Here is a 23,106-nt window from a genome sequence, read left to right as displayed (position 1 = left end):
CAACACCGTGGTATTAGGGCCAGGGATCTTTCAGGCGTTCATACCCAGCACATTAACTCAAACAGCTCTCACCTTTCACTACTGACCCAGTCGTTTTCTCTTTCTATGAACTTACCACCCTAAGTCACCCTTTCCCTCACGTTCACCCCATGTCCCTTATAGAGGTAACATGTTCATTCACACAATTCCCACTTGGGCTCTTTAAACCCTATGCCTTCCACATCCTTCACCTCCTGGGATGCCACAGCCCTCATAATTCCTTCCATGTTTCAATATTATTTGCTTCCAGCAGGACCATGCAGTATGTGCTTTATTTTCCTTTGCAAGATCTAATTCAGCCTGACTTTTGCAGGTTTTCACTTTACCTCTGTCCTTTCCAACCAACAGGCTGAAGCCTCCTCTACCTGATGCTTTCTCCTGCTCCTCCAACACCACTCTGAAGCAGTTAATTACAATGCTTCATCTTGAACCTTTTCTTGTCAGTTTTGCCCTTGCTACAAACACGAATTGCAGACAATTTTTGCGTTTTTGAGGAAAAAAATAGATTTTAAGTTCCCCTCTATAGCGAGTCCATGACCAACTGAGTGCAACTGCTTTTGTTAGCCAGTTCTCCTAGGCTAAGCCTAAATAGAGCCCTGTGTGTGCACACGTGTCCCAGCTCCACCAAGCACCCCCAGTAAGTGCCACCCCAGCACTCAGCTTATCAAACTCTCCTCTTATCAAACTCTCTTTTGGAAAAACCATCTGAGTTACAGAGCACCTCCCATTGCCTTTCCATTTAACAAAGGCACAGAGATCTTCACCAAACCTTAGTTCTGTTTTTATCCATGCTGCTATTAGGGCTCAGTGGTACCCCGAAAGCATTACCGTATTCCTGTCCCACTGACCAACGCAGTACCTGTGCTGCAGGCGTGACTGCTGCTCCATCCATCTTCCCTAGATTTGTATTACACAGACACACAGTCCTTACGCACAGGAACAGCATGTGAGGCCTTCGTTCCGCCAAAACGCTGTCAAACAGGTGGCTTTTAAACAAAGGCAAAAATGTATAAACCTCATCAGTCATCACTGCGGGCCCCAAGAAAAAGCACTGCCCTTTCAGAGGTCCCCCTGCCCCAGCCCCTAACCTCCCCCCTCCAAAGCTGACCTCCATTTCAGCCCGCACCATTCCTTGTACTCCGATGGCAATTCATCAGCCAGGCTCGAATAGCTGTGTTTTCAGCCTATAAATCACCAGGCCAGACATCTGCCCTGCTTTCAAAGGAGTTTTGTTCTTCTTGCTGGCTACCGCAAACTTTTAGGTACTTGGAGGCCTGAAGCAGCCCCGTCACCCCCTCCCAAGCAACTTTCCTTGATTTTAAATGCAAAGGGCGGCTTCACAGAGAGAGTCCAGATGATGATAAAGCACTATTGTTTGTGCCTTCACGGGCCGAGACTCCAAACTGGATGTTTGCGGGTTATTGTGAGAGGTGGCTGCTGGCGGGGGGAGACAGAGACAAAGCCGTGTGTCACGGCATCCTGCAGCCCACCTCCCCGGCCCTCGTGACAGCCCTCACACACCCTGAATGAGAGGCTTTAGGAGCCGGTGTCCTCCAGCATCCCACAAAGACCTGCAGGGGAAGCAGAGCCAGGGATCAGAAAGAAGCCATCAAAGGCAGGCTCCCCCCGGGGTCAGGCAGCGAGTGCCTGCGGTGCTGGGCACAGCTGTATCAAAGGAGCTGACACCTCCGACAGCAGCGGCGCTGCCGCTTGATCTGCGGCTGCAGAGAAAGGGAGAGCAGCCAGCAGCACTGCCGGCACAGCCCCAGATGGGATCTGGCTGATAAGGGTGGCTTTTAAGCACGTGTTCCCCATTTGTACCAGCCCTGAGCGCGGGGAAGGCTGTGTGGTGCCAGCCAGGGCAGAGCGCACCGGGGAAGGATGCTGGGAGCTGGTGCCGTGCTTCGTTCTCATGATTTATCACAGCCTCCTGCTCTCGGTTTCATCAGCGCCTGTCGGGTATGTTTTTACTACTCTAAACACTGTCACTTTCCCATCCTGCAGTAATTTCTGCCTGAAACACTAACCTGCTTTGCCATTAGCCGTGAAGTTGTATTGTAAGACAGGCGGGTTCATTCATTTTCTTTTAATCCTGAAAACCTTTCACTCCCTTTTAAAACGATTCCTTTTTTCCTCACCTCCATTTCCATGTTTCCTTCTTTATGTTCCCAGTGGATCTGACACTTCTCCTACATTAACAGGAGACAGTGACCTGTGGCAAAAATACACTTTTATGCAGTACTTGGGCAGGAAGCACTACAGGACATGGGCAAGAAATAAAAATATAATAAACTATATAAAAAAATCAGCTTGATGGCTCATCACCATGCAAACAGAAACAAGTGAGCATACACCTTGGCAAGGATTCATTCATTTTCTGTACAGCGCTCAGGGAAGCAGCCAAGGGTCGAAAGCTGTTACAAGTTACTGGAAATAGGGAAAATAGTAACTGAAGGGAGATGACAGGCTTAGACCTTCTGCGTTTTGTAAGTTAGAACAAAAAAGATCAGAGCTAAAAAAATGACTTGTGAGAATTCACACGATGGCATGAGGTCTATGGAGCAGCTGTCCCCCAGTAACAGACCAGAGAGCAGCACGGTCACAGCGCCCAGAAAACCCTCATGGAAATGCAGGCCAGGACTTTGCATCCCCAGCCACAACGGGGAGAAGATGATATCAGGGGAGAAGGTGCTGGGCAGCGGAGCTGTGATGCAGTTTTGCACTGCAAGCGCTGATTTTCCAGCTCACAGCCTGAAAGCACCATGCCAGCATGCTCCCTGCTCTCCAGAGCATGTTCTCTAGAGCATGCTCTCCTGCTCTCCAGAGCACAGGGGGTAAGGAAACCACCCAGGTATAAACCAGAGAAATTTATTCCCATGGGCACTCACAGGAGCAGGAGAATCCACGTGCCTTTTGCAGCCACACTAGGACCCTATGGGATTAATCACTGCATCCATCATCCTGAATGGTACCACAGATAAAGCTCCACAGCACCTGCCTCCTCGTGGAGCCTTTTCCTTGGGAGCAGGAAATGTCTGTCCAGCCCCTGGGAGTCTGAGATGCTGCAAGAAGCAGCGGAGGCAGCTGCCTCCTGCGGTAGCAATCCAGCACAGTTTGGGACCTTGAGGGCTTCTACCCCATCGGGGAAAGCAAAGACTAAGCAAAACTGTACACCCAGGCTGCCCGATCGCCTCTTGGAAATGCAGCCATTGATCCCACAGAGCAACAGGAAAAATCACATGCATTTCCACAGAGATTTTATCACCTCAGTCTTGGCATGGGAGAGGCATCTCCGCCCAGCTGTGAGCAAGCAAGTATATTTTGCTGGCTTTTTTTTTTTTTTTATGTAATCAGAACAAATTCCTCAGAGATGAATCACAGGGTTTCAAGGGTGTCCAGGGAGATGTCAAGCAGGCCTCAAGTGTAAATCAGTGACACACCTTGCTGAGAGGGTGCACGCTCCTCGCAGGCCCCTTCCCCTGCAGACATGAGACAAGGGAACGGGATGGACGGATGTCTCCGAGGATCCCATATGCCACACACACATGTAGCACCTCCAGCCCCAGGACGTCGATGTTTACATTTCCTCTGTAAAGACAGTGATGGTTTCAGGGTGGAGCTGGAGTGCTTCCCTGCAGCTGCTCTCGAGGCTTAAACACTGAAGATTTGTCAGTCATTCAGGCTGGAGGAGCCTGGCAGTCAGATTATGGGATGGGGTGGTGTTTAGGGAGCCAGCCAGGGCCATGCCTGGCACGCTGCTTGCTCTCTTCTTAAGGTCACAAGAATGAAGCTGTAGGTGTTGGGACCATCAGAGCCCCCAGGTGCCTGCTGGTGCAGTTTCAGTTGGGCTCAGTTTCCACCCCTACTTCACCATTATTTAACACTCTCAGCTTCCTGGAGGACCAGGAAGAACTAGATGCAGACACAAACCTGGAGGTCCAAAGGTAACACCGAGGAAGATGCCCCAGTGGGCCTTTAGGTATCAGAGCAGATGGAAGAGATGAAAACCTTTGTGAGCTTGGCTCTGGGTCGCTCTCAATTCACCAATACCAAGGGCAAGGTTTGCCACAAGGTGCCAATGAAGGTCAGCCTCTAGATTTGCAAACCAGGTGCAGGTCTCTGAGTGAGTGTGCAGAGTGCTTCCAGTCCAGAGCGGGGCAAATCTTCATTCGTGAGTTACCTGAGGACAACTGCAGAAGACAGAACCCACCTATCGTGTCCTTTGTCTTTCAACTTCACCCTCAGGTGACTAACAATTACCAGCTACCATTAATATTAAATGGGAGAGAAAGAAATGCAATCCTCTTTCTGCTCTTCACATTCCACAATATCACAAACGATTTGTCATATAGGGAGGGGCAGAGGCAGGAGGGGCATTAATTATTGATACTCAGGAACAGATGGCTTTTCTTGTACCACGGCAGAGAAACGTAAGAGGAGCCTGCGGGTGAGCACGTGAGGATTAGACAGGCAGACAGCGATCATATAACCTGCCTTCAGAGGGAACAGGAACCTTCCTCCCAGCACCAGCTCAGCAGAGCTCTCATCAGCAGCCCCGGCTGTGGAAACAAACCCACTGACATCTAAATTAGTGAGGCTCCACCAGCCCTTTCAACGCTCCCTCACCTCCGTACAGAACAGCCTGGACATGCCGACTGACAGCTCCCAGACAACAGAAGCCTGTCAAACCAGGCACGGACTGGTCTCTATCGGAGACCCACGGGGTTGCATTTCACATGTTCACCCCCATCCGTGCCCTGTGCATTACCAGCTTTATCCCTGAGACCTCATGAAGTGCCCAAGAGTGACCTCCTCCTGTCTCCCGCTGGCTTCTGCAGCTTGCTCAGGGTGCTGACCTCGAGAATCAAAAACCCAAGCAATCTGCACTGGCAACTTCAGATGTGTCCACTGGCTAGCTCTCAGGAGCCAAAAGATGGGGTGGCAGGCGCTGGAAAAGCAGGACTAAATGCATGTGGGTGTGATAGGGCTCAGGGTGCCAGGCACAGCCTGCTGGCAGCAATGAGGAACACGGCAGAAGGTGGCCAAGAAGGGGACGGAGAAATGGGAAGCTCACTCACAGCAGAGCTCCTACTTCACTGCACACCCCTCTCCATGGTGCTTCCTGACTTTTTCCTCTGAACTCTTTCGAGAAAGTGATGTTTGTAAGAGCTTTTCTGCACCCTGCTGATGTTCGGCAGCTTTTGGCACAAGGGGGTGGGCGGGTGCAAGAGTGACACCGAGTGCCAGGGCCCACCCATTCCCTCTAGGTACTGCAGGCTGCATCAGTGCCTCCCGGGGGAGGCCTTGGAGCATTTTTATGCCTCTCCTGCAGCAGAGGGCCGCAGCCTGTCATCCAGTGCCTTTTGCCAACTCTTTCCATTGACCCGTGCAAGGAGCAAGAGCAAGACGACTTCATTCTTGTCAGCTCCTGTGTGGGTGTCCCTGATGCTAGAGACATCTTCTAGGTTGCAAACCAAGCTTGGCACAGGACACCTGCTGTGAGTGTCCCCACGTCCAAGAGCAGACTGTCTTGGAAGAGACAGACTTTCCTGCTACCTCCACAGGCCCAGAAGGTACCTCAGGATCACAAGGATGTATCATGAGGTACTTTCCTTGACATATTTAGGGACCTCCTCACAGTCTTTTCCCAATCTTAGTTTCTTCTCTTGGTCTCTACTGAGAGGTTGTTCCAAAGCCTCATTGCTATGACAATTAGAAATGCTCTTCCCATTTCCCAAGCTGACTGGTACCCATTGCTAATTCCTCTCAGTCAGCCTAAGGTTGTCCAGCCTGAGTCCCAGGATATTTATGATCTTATGATTTGGAAAAACACAACCTCCATGCTTTCCTCCTGACCTGGATCAATGGCACAGCAGTTGAGGTGACAAATACAAGCGCCAGCAGACAGCAGCTGTCCATGAACAACACAACAAGCGTTCTCTCCCTCTGAACATCACTGTTTTCACAATGCGCAGTAGGACAGAGAAAGTTCCTCTGTTCAGTGAAGCCAGTCAAGAGGAGGAACAATTTTAGAAAGACCTGGGCCATACCTGTGCCAGAAAGGACTGGGCTCTACCAAAAAGTCAGCAGCTCTTCCTACTACAGAAGGTGCTGAGGCCAGTGGCAAAGCTTGCTCTAGTTCAGCGCAGAAAATGGCCAGACCTGAAATACTGCTGCGTTATACCACCATGAGAGCTTTTGTTCCTAGAAAAGTGCTGTTCATCTCACTGGGACAGCACCAGCAAATGTTTCGAAGGCAGATGTGGCTTTGAAGAGCAGCCTCCATGCGTTTACACTAGTTAACTGCTGCTCTGGTCAGCCTGCACAGGCTAATCTCACCTCCCCCACGTTTCACAGGGGCTGAGCAGGGGATCATCTAGCAGAAGCAGCACGAGGATTAGAGAGCAATACAACGGATCACAAAGCTGTAGCAGGCCACATCTTTTCAACCCCTGAGCATATTTGTTCCCTTGCACCCCGCTCAGCGTTTACACAGAGCTTTTCTCTGCCGCTCTGAGAATAAGGAATCACATTATATGCACATTCCAGAGAACTTTTCCCAGCAGAAATAACTGTTTTTAACACACATTGCGCTTGGGGGAATGTCTGGAGTTTTACGGGCAAATGCCTGGGTGGAGCTGTCGTTTGGCCCACGCAGGAAAGCTGGAAGTCGATCACCGTCCCGGGCAGGCTCCGCGGTCGGGGTGGTCGGTGGGCCTGGGAAGAAGACGTGCTCAGCAGGAGCTCCCTACCTCTTTGATGGCAGACATCTTGATGTTCTCATAGTAGTGCAGCGGTGCATTGGGGGAACTCATGTCATAGCCAAACCCAGCTACCGCCACCTCATCACAGTTGTGGAGCGCCATGGTTATTGCTACGCTTCCCAGGGTGGGGATGTTCTGAGAGGAAAGAAAGCAGGAATGGAAGTCATTAGCAAGTCGCCATTTCTGTTGTCAAAGATTTCCTCTTATTGTCTCTGCTCAAAGGAAAACTACTACTAACTAAGCACAAAATCCAGAACAAGGTATTTGGCTACATCTGCACATGAAATGCCTGGTGCCAGCTTGCAGGGCCAACACCTTCCCAACTTGTAAAGAAAATCCTGTTAGCCTGCTTCCTGCAAAGCACCTTGCACAAAAGCAATGGCTCTTGTTTGAGACTCCATGACCCAGCTCTCCACCGGAATATTGCAGGGCAGGACTAATGCCAATGGTCAAACTCCTGTCCCACAGTTTTGCTATCCTGAGAACAGGACAGCAGACGAGCTGGAAGACGAGTCACAGTGGACACGTTAGTTTTCTGAAATTAAAAAACATGTAAAAGCTGGATTCCAGGTCTACACATAGTACTGACCTGCAGCTAGGAGCTAGGCTAATGAGGCATACTTGTCCCAAATGGGCCACCACACCAGAGTAGCAGTGAGGAACAGTACAAATGCTTTATTTTAGTGATGGCAAAAGCTGTAAGGAGGTCCTTAAACAGCTCTAGAAGATGGAGAGGAGACCAGGCAGAGCCAGTGTGCACTGACTCCTTCCTGTGCTCAGAGACACCCCCACAGGCAAAGGGCACCGTCCTGTGCCACACTCCTGGTCCAGCATACTGGGAAGTCATTCAAAGACTGCTGCTAGTCCTCTGAGTCGGGACACCCCTGATTGTCCTCTTCCTGCTGCTGACTTTGCACCAAAGTCTATCCTCAGCCCTTCCCATTTCATCTGGCTTCTACAGTGCTGCTGTACGGTGACACTCTTGTGCGTCCAGATGAGCATGAGTGCTGTGATAGATGAGTGTTTCCAGTGTAAAACCCCAGCTCACAGACATTTCTAACTCCCCTTTAACCAGCTCAATCTGCTAAGGTAGCTTTACCCCAGGGGCTAGGGAGAGGCTGAGAAATCCACCCACATATCTTATCATTATTTGTAAGACATCCAATACCGCCATATCAAAGGTATCATGAATTCAGAGGGCATGCTCAGACAGTCACCGAGGGTGACAGCCTCTCAGCTGAGATGTAGAAACCAAATGCGTGCTTACATCTTGTGTGTAAGAGGGGTTACCCTGTACCAGCAAGCAATGCTATTGCATTTCACCCATGTTCACAGCAGACTGGGAACGCACATGTTTTGAGTTTCTGCCTCGCATTCAAAGGAACCCGCTTTTGGCAGCACACTCCTGATTGCCTGACCATGTCCCAGGACTGATGTTTTGCAAGGAAAGAACTCCACCCGTACCTAGCTGAGATGAGCAGAGCTGGGAGCACAACCCATGTGCTATGGAGAGCTCAACACGTTCTGCATAACAACGCGCTGATGTTACACTAATATGCAAACGTGAAAAAATGCAAAAACTGCTCACGTCTAAATAAATGATCATTAAATTCAAACATCTGCAATGCAACTGTAACAGTGTGCATTTGAAATGAAAAGACCTTGCTACATCCTCCTGGGCCAGCTCTAGATGTTAGGAAAAGAAAGGCAGAGTCATTTCGGTTTTGCTGTTTACCTTCATTTTATACTGACCACGTCTGCCACAAACAATATTGGTTTTATTCTGGTTACTTCAGTTAATTGTTAATTCACTAGTCATCATAAAATCTCAAGGATGGGTTTAAAGAAAAAAAAACAACAGAAGAAGTTTACTCAGCACGGATAAGAAAATTCCACTAAATTTCAAAGTACACAAGAATATCCTGTCTTCCCATGCGTGGCAATTCAAATTCAGATAATCAGATATTCTCAGCTTTATGTTTTACATAGGAAATGACACTCAAATGTCACTTGAATTGCATCAGCAGATACGTGGACGTGCCACAAAACGTTTCCCTTAGCTGAGCTATAGTTACAGTGTCCAAAACACAGCGAGTAAATGGTTACGTTTTTGAGAACATGTCATTGTTGGAGAATACGATGGCGTTGACACCACCCACACTTACACGGGGCCCATTCCCACGGTACAGCTCAAGGGAGACACGGGGTCTTTGCCTGGAGGGAATTTAACTGGCTAAGTTAACTTTCAAGAGCTAACTTTCTAATGTGAGTCTTGCAAAACCACAGAGAATTAATCATACTACCCAACCTTAATGGGAGGACTGCCAAACCACCATAACTTTCTTTCAAGTATATTCTTATTTCTGTCTGGAGAGTGACTGATAACAGAAATCAAAAGTGAACTTCCCTTTGGTCACCAAATACCTGCTTCACTTTATGTATGAATCCTGCAACAGCCTTTATGGAAAAATAGGAGATAATTTTCTAATCTACTTCTGTCCTTTAGTAGTTCCTGGCATCCCAGTATCTCCGTACTGCCTGCTCCTCTGTAAAATGATTAAAATACTAAAGATTTCCTAACCTCCAGATTTATGGCAAATAATCTGTTTAAGACCCAATACTATCAGAAGTTCAAATTGTGCCCTTAGCAAAATAATTTTGTGTAGTCCTAAAATCACATTCAGAAACAGATGATCTGATGACAGTTTTTAATTAAGCGATGCCTTATTTATATTCATGCCTATGGGGGCTACAGCCTATTACATTTGTCCCCCTTGAAGACCAAGATTTGTATCCACTTACACTTTTACTGCTGAAATGAAGCTTCACATCCTGCTGCTGCAGTGAGATCCACGAGGAATTGAAAAGACCACTTAGAAAATTCTTGCAGAAATTATCATCCCTGCTATTCACCGAGTGCAGTGGATGCACCAAGGCAGAGCCCACCCTTAGTAATGGCATGGTTTATAGAATCACGAGGAAGAAGAGAAAACGAGTACAAACTCTGTGTGCACACTGATGCATGTGGATCAAATGCACAAAACAGGGTGTTTGCCCCAGACTGCTTACGTTGAAGAGGAATCAACCATCAGACGGATTAAACAGGAACTGGGGAATTTGAGAGACTGGGAGGGAAAAAAGATGGAGCCAGTATGAACAAAAGTATAAAAGCAGTGTGACTGATGGTTAAGCACATGTCATTTTTAAGTCAATAGAATTCTTTGGTCTTGATTTGGTGTAAACTACAGAAACTGAGCACTTTTCTCCTGTGACAGCATGCTGAGTTTCTGCTCCTCCTCATCTCTGTTGAAAATGAAGCACTGCCTCTTGTCCACCTGGCACAAGAAAGAGAAGGACCTGTAGGATCTAGGGACAGATCCTGGGCTGTACTACAGAGAAGTCAACCCAGCAATGTTCTCCGGATCCAGAGGAAAGGGGTCTCCTCTTTTCTCAGAGGAGAATTGGCAAATGAGAGGGAACACGTATCAGAGAGAGGGAATAGTTATAATTATTCTCTGGCTGCATCTACACAGCTTCCAAGCTCTCCTGATTGTTTAGTGGCATTTAAATTGGTTTGCTGCTAAGCTCTAATCTGGACCTAATGAGCCAGTACAGCCTACGTGGCAAGCTGGGGGACAGGTCACTCCAAAAGAAGCTAGGCATCCTGGACACGGTGTGCCAAACCCGGCTTGCTATGCCCTGCACGGTGCGTCAGTGCTATCTCAGCACACACACCCTTGTGCCGTGCCCCAAAGACATACCAAAGCAACCACCACACCTCTTGTGTTGAGTTATGAAAATAAAACTTTCTCAAACACCTGAGCAGGCCTCTTGTTATTTTAGGCCATTACTAGGGAAAAAACAATCCCAACATTTCCCCTCAGGGTTCATAATCCTGTCTTCCTGCTCATGGCGCTGTACGTGCCTGGGTACTTCTGTACCACCAAGCAGTGCTGCTTTCAACCAGATGGCTTGGCAGTAACTGAGAAGCGTACCTGAAAACCTCTTAATGCTTAAAAACGTTTGGCCTACACGTCCCCAGTGTGTGGAGCTGTGCCAGCCTCCTGTGTGTGAGCAACACTCAAAGCACCTGGTAGCCCGTGATCCACTAGGCCTAGGCTAGACTTCCACTTCTGCTGGGACGGCGGATATTCCAACTAGGCCAACAAGGTCCTTGTTTTGGAGAGAAGGGTTCATACACCTATGGTAAGGCCTCCTGCACAATCCTTCTCTTCCTCAGCCCTGGCCACAACAGGGCTGGACAGGCACCTGTTCAGGACGGATACACCAGAGGAGGCTGGTGAAGAACACTGCAAGCTCCATGTGCTGCAAACACAGCCAGGCTGCACCACCAGGTGAGGGAACCAGAAATGTCTTTAGCTATACAGACAGACATACGACAGGTTCTCCTAAATCCTTCTCCATTGTTCTCTGCTGTGAGAGGAAAGATGAAAGGTTTGTCTTCAAGACATTGCTGTTTCATCTTCCATTGGACCCTCTGAGGAGACCTTCTACTCATAGAAATAAAAACAAGACGTTCAACAAGATGAACACCCACCCTCCTTTGGACTTAATGGAGGCTGAGCATCACCTCTGGACCCGTGCCGGAGATCCAGTGCTGGCAACTCAAGCAGGGGACTGTAAATGTTTTTTGCTTGGTGCATGTGAAAATCTCTTAGTGCTTTTCATTCCATGCCTGGGTCACTCCTGTGTCACTGCCTTCTGGACTGGAAGGAAATGACTGCTGTAAATCTGTTTTTAGAAATATCTGACTCCCTTAATATGTTAAATGAATTCCAGTTATTTATGGGATTTCACTTAGCACAGGGTAAAGTATATTGGATCGTTCAGACTATTTCAATTGTTACTTTTTTAAATAAAAGGGTGATTGCTGCTAAATAAGAAATTCCCTCCCAATAATACCACACCTAGATACTCAAACTGGTTTGACTACTACATTAATTTGAGGGAAAACTTGAAAAAACGGTTAGCCAAAAAAAATTGCTACCATAGTTTTATCAGTTGCAGACCTGATCACTTAATAGCAATAAAGCTTTAAAAACAGAAGAAATACAAAATAAAACTATGAAGAGCCATCACATGCTGTACAGAACAGCCACTGCATTTTCTTTTTGTTCATTTATGTTTGTCCAATGTGAAATGTGAAACAATGTGAAAAATACTTTTTGCTTCCCCTAGCTGGCAAGTTCGGAAATACGTCACAAAAGAGAATCTAGCATCATTTACTGTGACCAGATAAGTGCCTGGCATTCTGTGGAGCAGTCCCTGTCACAGGAGATTCCATAGCTACCTTCTTCCTTGTACAGAATCAGCTGCAATATTGGGCTTCAAAAGACAGAACAGAACATCTCCAGCACTTCCTTCATGTCCCGTAATTGTCCCTTGCAGTAAGCACAAGGGAGCCTCCAGAACCAGCAGAGTTTGCAGTAGAGCAAAATGGAAAGGCTATGGACCTGAGCCTGGAGACACGACAAGCTGCACGGCAGCTTCAGTTTAGTCATTTCACTGCTGAGCTCCTGCACAACCTAGCCTAAGCCTAACACCTTTGATGGCATCTAACCTGATGCACAAGCTCTGATTCGCCATTTGTAATGGAGCACATTCCCACTCAATGCAAAGGGTGTTTCTTAAGGACTGAAATATTTAACAGAAGGCAACCAAGGGCATGACTTTACTGCATTAGCTGCTCTGTGGTAACCATGTATGTGCTTTACCAGGGTCATCACTGGCATCTCCAGAAAGACTGCCTGTCCACTCAATGTAATAGCAAAGAGAAGCCCTAGGGCACACAGTGCTAACGCTCCAGCATCAGAGGTTAATCCCCAAGTGCATGTGGGCTGTCAGCACTCTGCAGAGGTGCTAATCCACGGTGGGGTACCTGATAACACTCCTGCACATGGCCTGATGGTAGTTCTGCACATGGCTCCTCCTTTGGCAAGTTGGTGCTGAGGCTGGGTGAAGTCCAGAGGTGGATATTTTACCTTCCTAATGAGGTCTAAAGACCCGGACAGGATCTCCAGGATTTTCAGGATAGGAACAAACCAAGGCTTACAATTCTGGGCAGCAGAATTTAGTCTCAGAAGAAGTTAAATCATAAGTAGTTTCTTGGATGCACTGTACCAGCAGAGAGAAACACAAGCACCACTCTGCACTAGAGTCCCTGATCAGAGTCCTGACAACTTGTGTCACCTGAAATGCCCTCCCAGCCTCCTCTTACCATGGCTCAGCAGCCAGAAAGTCACTGCTTAAATGGCCCTGAGTGCTACAGAGTGGATAGGACTATTCAGTATAGAGTAAAAAGCACCACAGCAATAACCATCAGATTGTTTTACATGCAACAGGCAATGCCACCTCTGAACTGATGTTTGTGCTTGTCCCCCAGTAATCTGTCTGCAGTGTAAGGTAGGTTTTTGCATGCCTGAATTACCGGCTGCAATACCACAGCTGTTTGGGTTCAAGCCCAAAAGACCTGTATACACAGAACTTCCACCAAAACACAAACCACAGGCATACACCACTGTCTAGTTAGTCAGCCAGGCCTGTGCCCACTCATTAAGAGGATTCTTTAATCAACAAGATTAACTCATTTCTCTTGTATTAAACCAGCTTCAGGCATTGACATGTCTTTAAATTTCCCCAGATGCTACTAGGATCCTACACTGAAGTTCTTTATCATCATTTTATCCCAAGAAAAGGTAAGTCTCTATGGAGTAGGAAAGAGCTCTCCCTTTTCTGAAGACTTAAGTAAACGGACTGAGAAAACTGAAAAGCTTTACTCATCCCAGAGAGAAGTCAGTGCTCGCTGTGGGTGACCAGTTTTGCTGCTCACTCAGACTGCCAGCCACCAATACCACAAGCTCAATCTAAATACGTCTGAGTTGCACCCCCCTGCTATCCTCCAGAACCATCTGGCCCAAATTATATTATCAAAGCAGAGGCTGTTACTACATTCAGCCTTTATTGAATCCTGGGAAAAAACGCTTTGAGATCAGCCCTGAACTATTTTACTAGCTCTCCTCAACCTTGCTGAAAAAGCCACCAAATTACAAAGTTAATTGGCAGCACATTGTTACCATATGTGGTGTGCAGGAGGCACACTGAAGTTTATTTAGGCATCAGGACCAAAGAGGAGTGGAATATTACTGCCCTTTGTGAGGATTTCATGTCGGCCTCAATTACTGAGGCATCCCCAGCCCTGATCCTCCTGTGTGTAGCTTGCCCACCACACCACCCTGCTTTTCAGCACGGAGGCACCAACCTGCCTCCATCCAGGTTGCTTTTTTCTTGAATAAAGTTTCCCAAGCCGTCTTCCAGCCCTACAGCATGACCGAACCCAAGCAGCTATGCTCTGCAGCTGCTATATGAGCTATGTTCACATAGCTTTCTTGTGGAGCAATGCTCCTTGCTCTAGCTTGCCTCACAGGGCCAACTCATCTTGCTGGATCTCTCTCAAATCATTAATCAGAGTTGGATTCTTGGTCTACATGGCTCTGATTTCCATTATTCCCATTTAAATTCTCAGAGAAGCAAGGTCAAATCTGTATCACCAGGATTCTCCTCAGCCTCTTTCCACTGGCAGCAGTGGCTTCCTTTGAAGCATTCGCACTGATGCAGCAGCGTTCACTAGAATGAAGTCCAATCAGTTCTGTAACACCAGTCTATAGTTGACATCTGCAGTAAAATTTATACCAACAGGCTACAGGTACTCTCCCCCTGTTCTTAAACTCTGACAGAATCAGTATATTAAACCGTCGTTGCCCAGACACACGGGGTCTACTAACATCCCGGCCCCACACATGTACCTGCACCTGCAGAGCTCTTTCTGCCCCATCTCAAGGAACAAACTACAATTTACACAACCTAGCAGGGGTCATGGGCAAAGATTGCTTGCCTTAAAGCTCCATAAACTATTTTTTAATGCACTTTCATGAAGTGAAACATGAGGTTTCAATTTAGTTGCCTTCATTTCCCAATCTGATCTGTGTTAAACAACCTATCAAAACCTCATAAACTTCAGTTCACAGCATTTTCATTTCCGGATTCTCTCCTCTCCTCTCAGCTTAAGTAATATCTTGCGTATTAAAATAACGTGTTTAAAAATAAAAACAAATCTGAAAAAAATAAAAGCAAAGTCCTGATGATTTCTGTCCCTCATTGGGGCATCAGTCCTTATTTTCTGGAACACGAATCAAGACCACATCCTTCTAAGGATAAGTCACGGAGAATGCAGAGAGGTGAAGTACACTAGATCCTAGCTGAAGGGAATATTTGGGTAAGATACCCTCAGTACTTGGAGTGAAAATCCTGTGTTTCCAGGACCATACAACAACTTCTGTACATACATAGGCAGCAAGGCCAGAAGCTCTCATTTTGAAAAGAATGATTCTCTGTGGCTGAATCTGTCTGCACATCTTGCACACCGCATTTTAAGCAGTGGATTTCTTACCTCCAGGCACCCACCTACTTGATCTTCAGGAAATAAATTTCTCTAATATTGTAAAGAATTCACTACATAATTAGAGCATGGAAAATAAGGCACTATTCTGTCTAGTCCAAATCCATGCTGTGAGACCGCAAATATCCTATAACGATAGGGATACTAGAATGATCACAAAGGTGTTTTGTTAATAACTATGACCTAAAACTATATTTACGTTGTTTTCTTCTGTAAGCTTTTACATCTAAAACCTGCCACTGTAAGATCAGAATTTCTTAGGTTTCCTAAGTTTCATAATAAAACCTTTACACTCTTTTACAGTAAACCTGGGATACAGAACCAGCAGAGCGATATCAGTGATTTTAGGCTGCAGCCTCCTTGAGGACAGCAAATTATAAAATTGTGGCATGACCTGCACCACGTCCAGATGCACTGAGGATACAGAGAGCAGGGTTCCTCGTTCCTTTTGGGAAGGAGCCACACAGAGAAGTACTCTTCTAGCAGGCTGCACATGGCAGGAAATCACCCAGCTGGTGCTGGAAGCCTCAGAGCTGCCTCCAGAAAAGGGGCTTCAGAACAGCCATCTCCTGGTACCAAAAAGGAAGGATCTTGCCTTCCCTTAAGTAGGCTGAGCACTGCCCCCACAACAGAGCTAAAGGCCCTTCCCTTCAATTGTGGAGGCCAAGAGGAAAAAGAACAGCAAAATCCTACTGCTCTGCTGCTTGTTCTCGCCCTTCCCCTTGGTTCTGCCTGCTCTGTTTTATACCTACCCCTCGGCCCATGAGGCCGTTGTTGAAAGGCAGTCCAATGAAGCTGAAAGCTGCCTCCTGGATGAAGTAGGGATTCAGGATACGTATCTCATGAGGCTCTCTCGGGACGCGGGTTGCGACTGACTTCCAAAAGCCATCAGAGGCACTCTGGTAACAAAAAGAAAAAAAAAAGGCAAATAATTATACACAAAAAATAGCAGATTGCTATTATTCTACTAAAATACACTACTGGCAGCAGTTCCTGCTGTCACTGCTCACTGCCACAAGGCACTGGTATAAGCTGCTGGTGGGAGGCTGCACCCTGGAGGGGTGATGGCATCCTCTGCAGATCCACGTGAGCTAGGCTGGATGACGAGTGTAAGGAAAACAGAGGGGCCTGGGCTTCAGCATGAATAACCCCCTCCCTGGTGCCACGTTTTCACTCCTATTGGCACTTCAGCTGGTCTGATTAATAGCTTAAGCATTCCAGCACACACTGTGATCTCTCCCACCTGCCTGCAAGGGGATGCACTCTTGGATAGCAAATGTTTTAAAGAACATTCAGAGAAGGAAAAATGACTGCACAGCTCTGCTCTGTGTGTAAGCTGCATACTTCCTACGTTATCCTAGATTTATTACCTTCTGTCAGGTTTTAGGTGAATTCAGTCATAAGCTTATAAAGGTGCCATACAGTCTTGTGAAGGGCCATGCATGTTCATAGCACAAGGAAAAAAAAAAACACATTATTTTTCCCAGTGTATATTTATTTAAAGCCTTCACCCTGCAAAGTGAGGTGGGAGAACGCTGGCCTGGAATTGTTGCCCTGCTCAATAGCCCTGCCTAGAGGGAGGCTTGTGCCTCTCTGCCACATTAATGCAAATCTGTGCTCCCCCTGGTCCAGCCACTGTGGGATGAGCACAGCACCGCTCCCAGAGCCGCCAGGTGCTCCTTGTTCGTGGACTTCCAGCCCCATTACATCCTCATGTTTCACTGCTCTTTGGGTTAAAAACGCAGAGCGAGGCAGAGGGAGGATAGCAGGAATGTTAATCTGCCGACAGCTCTGGCAGGGGAATCCAGTTCAATCCCTTTCTCGCATCTTCCCTGCGATCTCCCAGGCGAGCAACAGACAGACATTAAACTCCACATAAAAACCACACGCTAGGTAAACAGCAAGCCATTATTTACACCAGTTTGGGGTTGCTTGCAGCATAACAGTGATTTTACAGTTGCTTTCAAGGCACTTTTGAAAATGTTAATGTTCTCCCACGAAATCCTCAGGAGCCTCCCATGGCCAGTAGCGACCACCCCTGTAATTACTGATGGTAATTATGCCACAGCCCATGCCGACTGCTGCTCTCACACTGCTTGTACTGAGCACAGCTTGTGTGAGCTCTCACAACACGTGGCACCAAACACTTACAGAGCCTTCCCGTGTAGACCACTCCCATGTCTAGTATCTAATGGCCACGTCCATATTTCATACTGAATTTCAGATCCTGAAGAAGGAAACTTTGGTAGATGGCTCTTACCTTACAAAAAGCATGAATACAGGCAATTCACTGAAGAAATAAGGATACACGTTATCCAAACCAATAGTCTAAGACAGCCAAATGCCACCGATGCCCTGTTTTGGTCCCACCTCCAAGCTGCCCAAACACAATACACTTTTGCTGCCCAAAACAAGGATTCTGAGAGTTAAAGTTCACACGCTGACAACAGTGAAGAGCTCTCAGGACCCTAAATGGAAAAAAATTCTAACTAATACTCGTGTTCTTTCATCACAGTTGAATTAGCAAGAATGCCTGCAGTCAAAGTGATCTAACACTCTCTATTACAACACCACATTTTCAACCACTGAGTGTTCCTACCATTTTTGAACCAAAAGTACTGGAAAAAAAATTCTACTTTACAAATGTTAACGAAGTACTACATCCATTTGACCAACGGATTTGAGGGATCTGGTATGTCAGCTGAGTTTTGTATCCTTGTGAAAATCCATTTAAAAATGGATAAATATTAAACCTTCAGAATTTCCTAAGAGCACATGTAAAGCAAAGGTCTTCCAGTTCCAGGGAAGAAAAAAAATATCTCAGATTCCGCTTGCATTAAGCATGCTCCAGGTCTCACAGAAACGAAGATGATAAACAAAAATCTTGAACAGCTACTCATTCGATGAAACCATCTGATCATGGTTTCAAGCAGACACTTCCTGGAAAAACACCGTGTGATCCTGAAACTAAAATAAATTTGTAAGTTGAGTTAAGGTTTCACGTGCAGCTCTAAATAAGGCATCGCTTAAATTTTGCAAACAAATCAAAGGTCTGCCAGGTATTTAAAACAAAACTGCCTTTTGTTTGGATTCAAACTCCACAGAAGATTCTACAGAAGTTCTGGTCGTTAAGGAGCTTTTATTTTATTTTATTTTTACATTACACATATATAATGTTAAAGAGAAAAAATAACAAAGCATAAAAAGTCTCAAGACTGTTGTTGTTTGAGCAATTTGGGAAAATGTAATTACACACATCACAGTTGCTCATTTTTCCAGTGCTGTGTGAACCTCTAGGGCCAAATCTGTGCTCCTCACCATCAGTTCAGTGCAAGTGCAGCACCAACACAGATGCTACCCATGGCATACACCTGTCCACTTTGGTCCTTTTGTTGTGGCTGTTTCTATTCTCATTTATCCAGAGTATTTCCCTAGCTACTTTCCTTGGCTGTCACACAGTTCTGAAATTGTTCTGGTCTGTCCTTTTGGTCTTATTTCTGCTTGCTCAGTGCTGTTCCCTGAAACTTTTCTGTGCAATTCCCCTTAGTTTAATGAGGGACATCTCAGGTCATCTTTCATTTTGGTATGTTTTCCATTTGTAATTTCTAAAATAATTCCAGTGAGAGATGGGGAGTCTCAGCAGACGGCTCTCATATTTCTACCTACACAGTAGGCAAAGCCCTGGGATTTTCCTTACTCACAAAGAACTAAAAACTGTTTTCCTGGCTTATAATTACTGAAATTCTCAGCCTTGTGGTTTGGCTCCGCAAACCCTGTAATTTCGAGCTGCATCTCGAGCTTTGTGGTTTTGTTCTGCAGCTTGTCACTGGCAGGCTACGAAACAAAGCACCACCACGACTGCAAGCCCTGGGAGGCTGCTCCCCTGACGCAACCCCCTTCGGAGCCGCACGGTCGGAAGCGCAGCCCGTGCCAAGGCTCCTCGCTACCGCTGATGCTCGGCTACGGGGCCGCTGTTCTGCCTCGTGGAGATGTTTGGTCTGATTGGACACAGATGTTCGGCGAGGTTTCCAAAGCAATCGCTTCCCGTCGGGGAACTCTGTCCCTTTTTTAGGCTATTAGGAGAGACGGAGCAAGAGCAGGAGCGGCAGGCGCTCAGAGGGAAGGCAGGAGCTCCCTTGCCAGATCCAGCAGCTCACAGCCGTGGTTCGAGCTGGGGGCATCCCCCTGCTCCAGCAGCTAAGCCTGCTTCCTTGCAGCGCTTGAAGACAGGTCTCTGAGGACATGGTATCGCTCTTCCTGATAACCATTAGGATAATGAGTCAGAAAGTGAGTCTGAAAACTGCTTGGGCAATGTTCCCACAGTACCTCATCACCTCCTGGTGCTGACACGGAGACCTCGGGGTTTAGTCTGAAAAAAACATCCCCATGTTAAATTCCCACCCTTATTATCTGTTGGTATTACCGAGCACCTGGAATCTTAGTCACCGATCAACATGCGTGGTGCCAAGTGCTGCCTAAAAGAGCTTACAGCATAAGCATAAAGAAACAAGCAACACGGGGAGAGAGGAGACAGGAGAGCGTGGCTGAAGTACAAGTCTCTGTGGGCCACAGCACTTCTAAGCAATCCTGGAGCGTTTTCAAAATTGTATAATTGGAAAGGACACCACAAAAGGTTTTAAAGAAGACTAAAACGTAGGAAAAATCTAGATGGGCCAGGGCTTTCAAGCCAATCTCTTGCGCAGCTCTCATCTAGGGAGAGCAGCAGCAATATCCCCTCAACAGACTCAGCTCCGGGACCTCAGAGAGGTGCAGCATGTGAAATGTCAGAGATGGCAAGTTATAAGGAAGGGATAAAACATGGCACACCTCACCTAACAGCTCCAGAGGAAGGGCAGCCCAGCTACAATCCCTCATTCTACCTACTCAAAGAAGTACTGAACGCTAACGGGGACAGATGGTTTGTTGCAGGCTGGTTTTGTCTCTGTTCAGTTTTCCATCTCCTATTCCCAGATTTACCAAGGTGAATCACATCGTACTCTAAAATAAAATATGGAAACTCAGACCTTTAGTCAAGAAGTACACCTTAAAGGAAGTTACAAACAGCTAGGGGCTGTCTCACAGAATAACCACGTTTCTGATATTTATGCAAAATGAGGGGTAATGTTATGGCACCCTAATGACACACATGATCCCTCTTCTGTACCTCTGTACTTTTCTGTACTACTAGGTTTAGGAGTGCAAGAAGCATTACTCAGGAAGACTTTTAAGTCTGATGGGAAGGGGACAGAGAGGCTCTAAAGGTCAACTATGTGCCAACAAAGTTGAGTTAGGTCCAGGCATGCAATACGGTGCTGCAGAGCAACAAGAAAGATGACAAGACTGGAGGGAGAACCTGTGGCAAATGGAGATTACTGCTCTTTCAAACCCTGGTAACACCAGGGACGGAGAGGAAGGGCAAGAAGGAAAGCAAAAGCCAGAGAATGACATGCCAGTCACGAGACCTCTGAGTGCCTCGGAGCACTTGGTTCACTGAGATCGCTGCCCCCACCTGGGCTGGAATGCAGTTATCCTCTACCCATCACCCACAAGCACTCAGTGCCAGCAAACACAGGGTACTGCAGCAATCCATCCGCAGAGGTTTCTGAAAGGTTTCTGCTCAGGCGTAACTGGATTAAATACGGAAGGTGTGCTTTTCCTAGAAAATAACCATCTTATCAGCCAACTATGCATTTCTCAGAGGTCAAGTAGACATGGAGGCCTATAAAATGTTCTTCTACAAGTGGTAATATAAATGAAGTTTCATCATTTCCACGCATTATCAAAGCAACGAGGAATTTTTAGCAACGAGAACAGAAGTGCTGAGAACCTGCAATCCAGGTTGATGGTCAACTGCCAGACCCACTAGCCCACACTTGATATATATTTACCCAACTTTCTCAAAGCAATGGAGAACCCCAGTTTTTGAGTGGCCAGCACTCAAATCTGTATTTTGTTCTGCTCTTACCTGCCCTGCTGAAAAGCCCTCTCGCCCTGCCTGAAGCAGGAACATTGCATGTTGTGCTCACTCCCTTATCTTGTCCCATCACCAAAGGAGATGCAGCTCTTGGAGCACCCAACATTATGATAATTTTAATCCTTATAATTGTTGTTTCTTCTCTCTGAACACCCTCCCACTGACTAAGTCTAAAATCAAATGGTTATAATTTCCCAGGCCGTTCCCCAGTCAGCACACCCCATCTCCCAACAGCCTCACAGCACTATCAGCTAACATATTGGCCAAGAGGACTCCCAATAGGTTGTAAACCCCTCAAGTTTAGTTTTTACCAATGTTTCTCTGTGTGCAACCCAAAGAGATTTTCTACCCAGAGAGTTTTCAGAGTTTTCAGTGGCAAAGACAGCAGCAAAGCAGGATGAAGACAAAAGCACCGTTTAACACATAGTGCTTTTTAAAGACAAAAACCCACCATAAAACAAAAAATAAAACAAAAAAAAATCTAACCATGCTTCTTCGTAAGTTGAGCTAATAATAAATACTTCACTGCATTGGCTTAGAGATTAGTTTCTGAAGGTTTCATAGCCAGGTCGAGATCTCTGCATGAAAACCACAAGAGAAGGGAAGCTCAGCTCCAAGTGGGAGTTGCAGACTTTAAACTCTGCGCCCAACACGTGGGCTACACGGAACAGGGAGCTGCTGCGTCCACAGATATTGGCTCTGAAAGCAGCAATTGCAGCAGTGACAAAAGCCATCTGGGAAGCCAGCGCTGATGCATTACGTATCAGTTCAGTCTTCTACCCTACAGCATTCCCATGGCTGCTAGTAGCAAGTTTCTGCCCTGTTGGCATGCAAGCATGTATTCTGAATAAATAGCAAAGTATATACAAATAGCCCTGCTGCACTTCATTTGAACTTTGGGTGTGATGCAGCTCACCTACAGACACAGACCTCCTGCACTGCTCATCTGCTGTCTGACCATTCCCAAGACGAGGAAGCTTGAGGCCAAGGCCAGCTCTAAAGAGTCAGGAGAGCAAATTTATTTTTGGATGATGCATGTTGCAAATCCAACGTAATTCCTGTCCTTTTCATGTACTTCTACATTTCAATCAGTGTAACTGAGATCAAAACATGATTCACAGTTGTAAGACAAAAAAATTCTGCAGTGTCCTCTGAAGAAAATGGAACTTGGAACTTATCAGATTGGCTGCGAAGAAAACTAAAGATTAATCTGATAAATACTGCGTTTCACAAGTCAAAGCATAGATGATAGCTCACATACGGCGTATCAGAAGATGTGCTTGCGCTATGTGCAGATAGGGTGATGGATACAGACTCTTTTGTTCAAAACATAAGCTGGATTTTGAGCCAAAGCTTGAAGAAATATTCCTGTTTTGAAATATCTTAGGAAAGACGGAAGTTTTTAGTAAAAGCAATGGATTTAGATAATTTATGTTTGTGTTGTGGTTTGTCGTCCATTAATAATAACCCTTTAATGAAAAAATATCTAAAGTAGTACAGTTTCAGAAAACTCCCAACGAAGAACAGGCCCTATAATATTATTACTATTTAGGGGATATTTTATAACCATAGGGGACCAGTCCATTTAATTCACTATTATTTTTATTGCATAGTTTATGAAATGTCATACTCACATAACATCTATTAAAAGAATACCACGGCTGAAAGGCCAAATCCACATGTTAGTAAGCGCTGAGGCAGGACAGCCCTGCAACTTCAGAAATTCAGTATTTCTGTTGTGAACACTGACTTTCTAATTTTCCCACACGAGTTTTCTAATATTGCCATACATCTAAGTGCTTTACAAGCAATACTTTGATATTTACAGCATCTCTGCAGTATTTGGCATCTAT

General features: G+C 46.3%; 1 protein-coding gene and 1 long non-coding RNA gene across 10 annotated transcripts in view; both read right to left on the bottom strand.

Moving 5' to 3' along the window:
• ST3GAL3 (ST3 beta-galactoside alpha-2,3-sialyltransferase 3) overlaps positions 1-23,106 on the bottom strand; it is a 176,149-nt gene that overhangs the window by 8,353 nt on the left and 144,690 nt on the right. For 8 of the 9 annotated variants that reach the window (XM_038183312.2, XM_027462413.3, XM_072041965.1 and 5 more), the window contains 2 exons: positions 16,032-16,178; positions 6,792-6,938 (listed from right to left, as the gene is read on the bottom strand). In XM_038183312.2, the coding sequence (XP_038039240.1) occupies positions 6,792-6,938; positions 16,032-16,178 (294 nt within the window). The remainder of the gene's footprint in view (positions 1-6,791; positions 6,939-16,031; positions 16,179-23,106) is intronic. The other variant, XM_027462415.3, reaches the window with a different exon arrangement.
• LOC140003130 (uncharacterized) lies at positions 991-6,785 on the bottom strand. The gene is made up of 2 exons (XR_011811140.1): positions 1,148-6,785; positions 991-1,025 (listed from the first exon to the last, which is right to left on the bottom strand). It is a non-coding gene; the product is annotated as an uncharacterized lncRNA (long non-coding RNA).

The sequence above is a fragment of the Anas platyrhynchos genome, chromosome 8 (assembly GCF_047663525.1).
Source record: "Anas platyrhynchos isolate ZD024472 breed Pekin duck chromosome 8, IASCAAS_PekinDuck_T2T, whole genome shotgun sequence".
NCBI classification, from domain to species: Eukaryota; Metazoa; Chordata; class Aves; order Anseriformes; family Anatidae; genus Anas; species Anas platyrhynchos.
The sequence above is the reverse complement of the archived record's forward strand: the minus strand, read 5'-3'. Positions and strand labels throughout refer to the sequence as shown.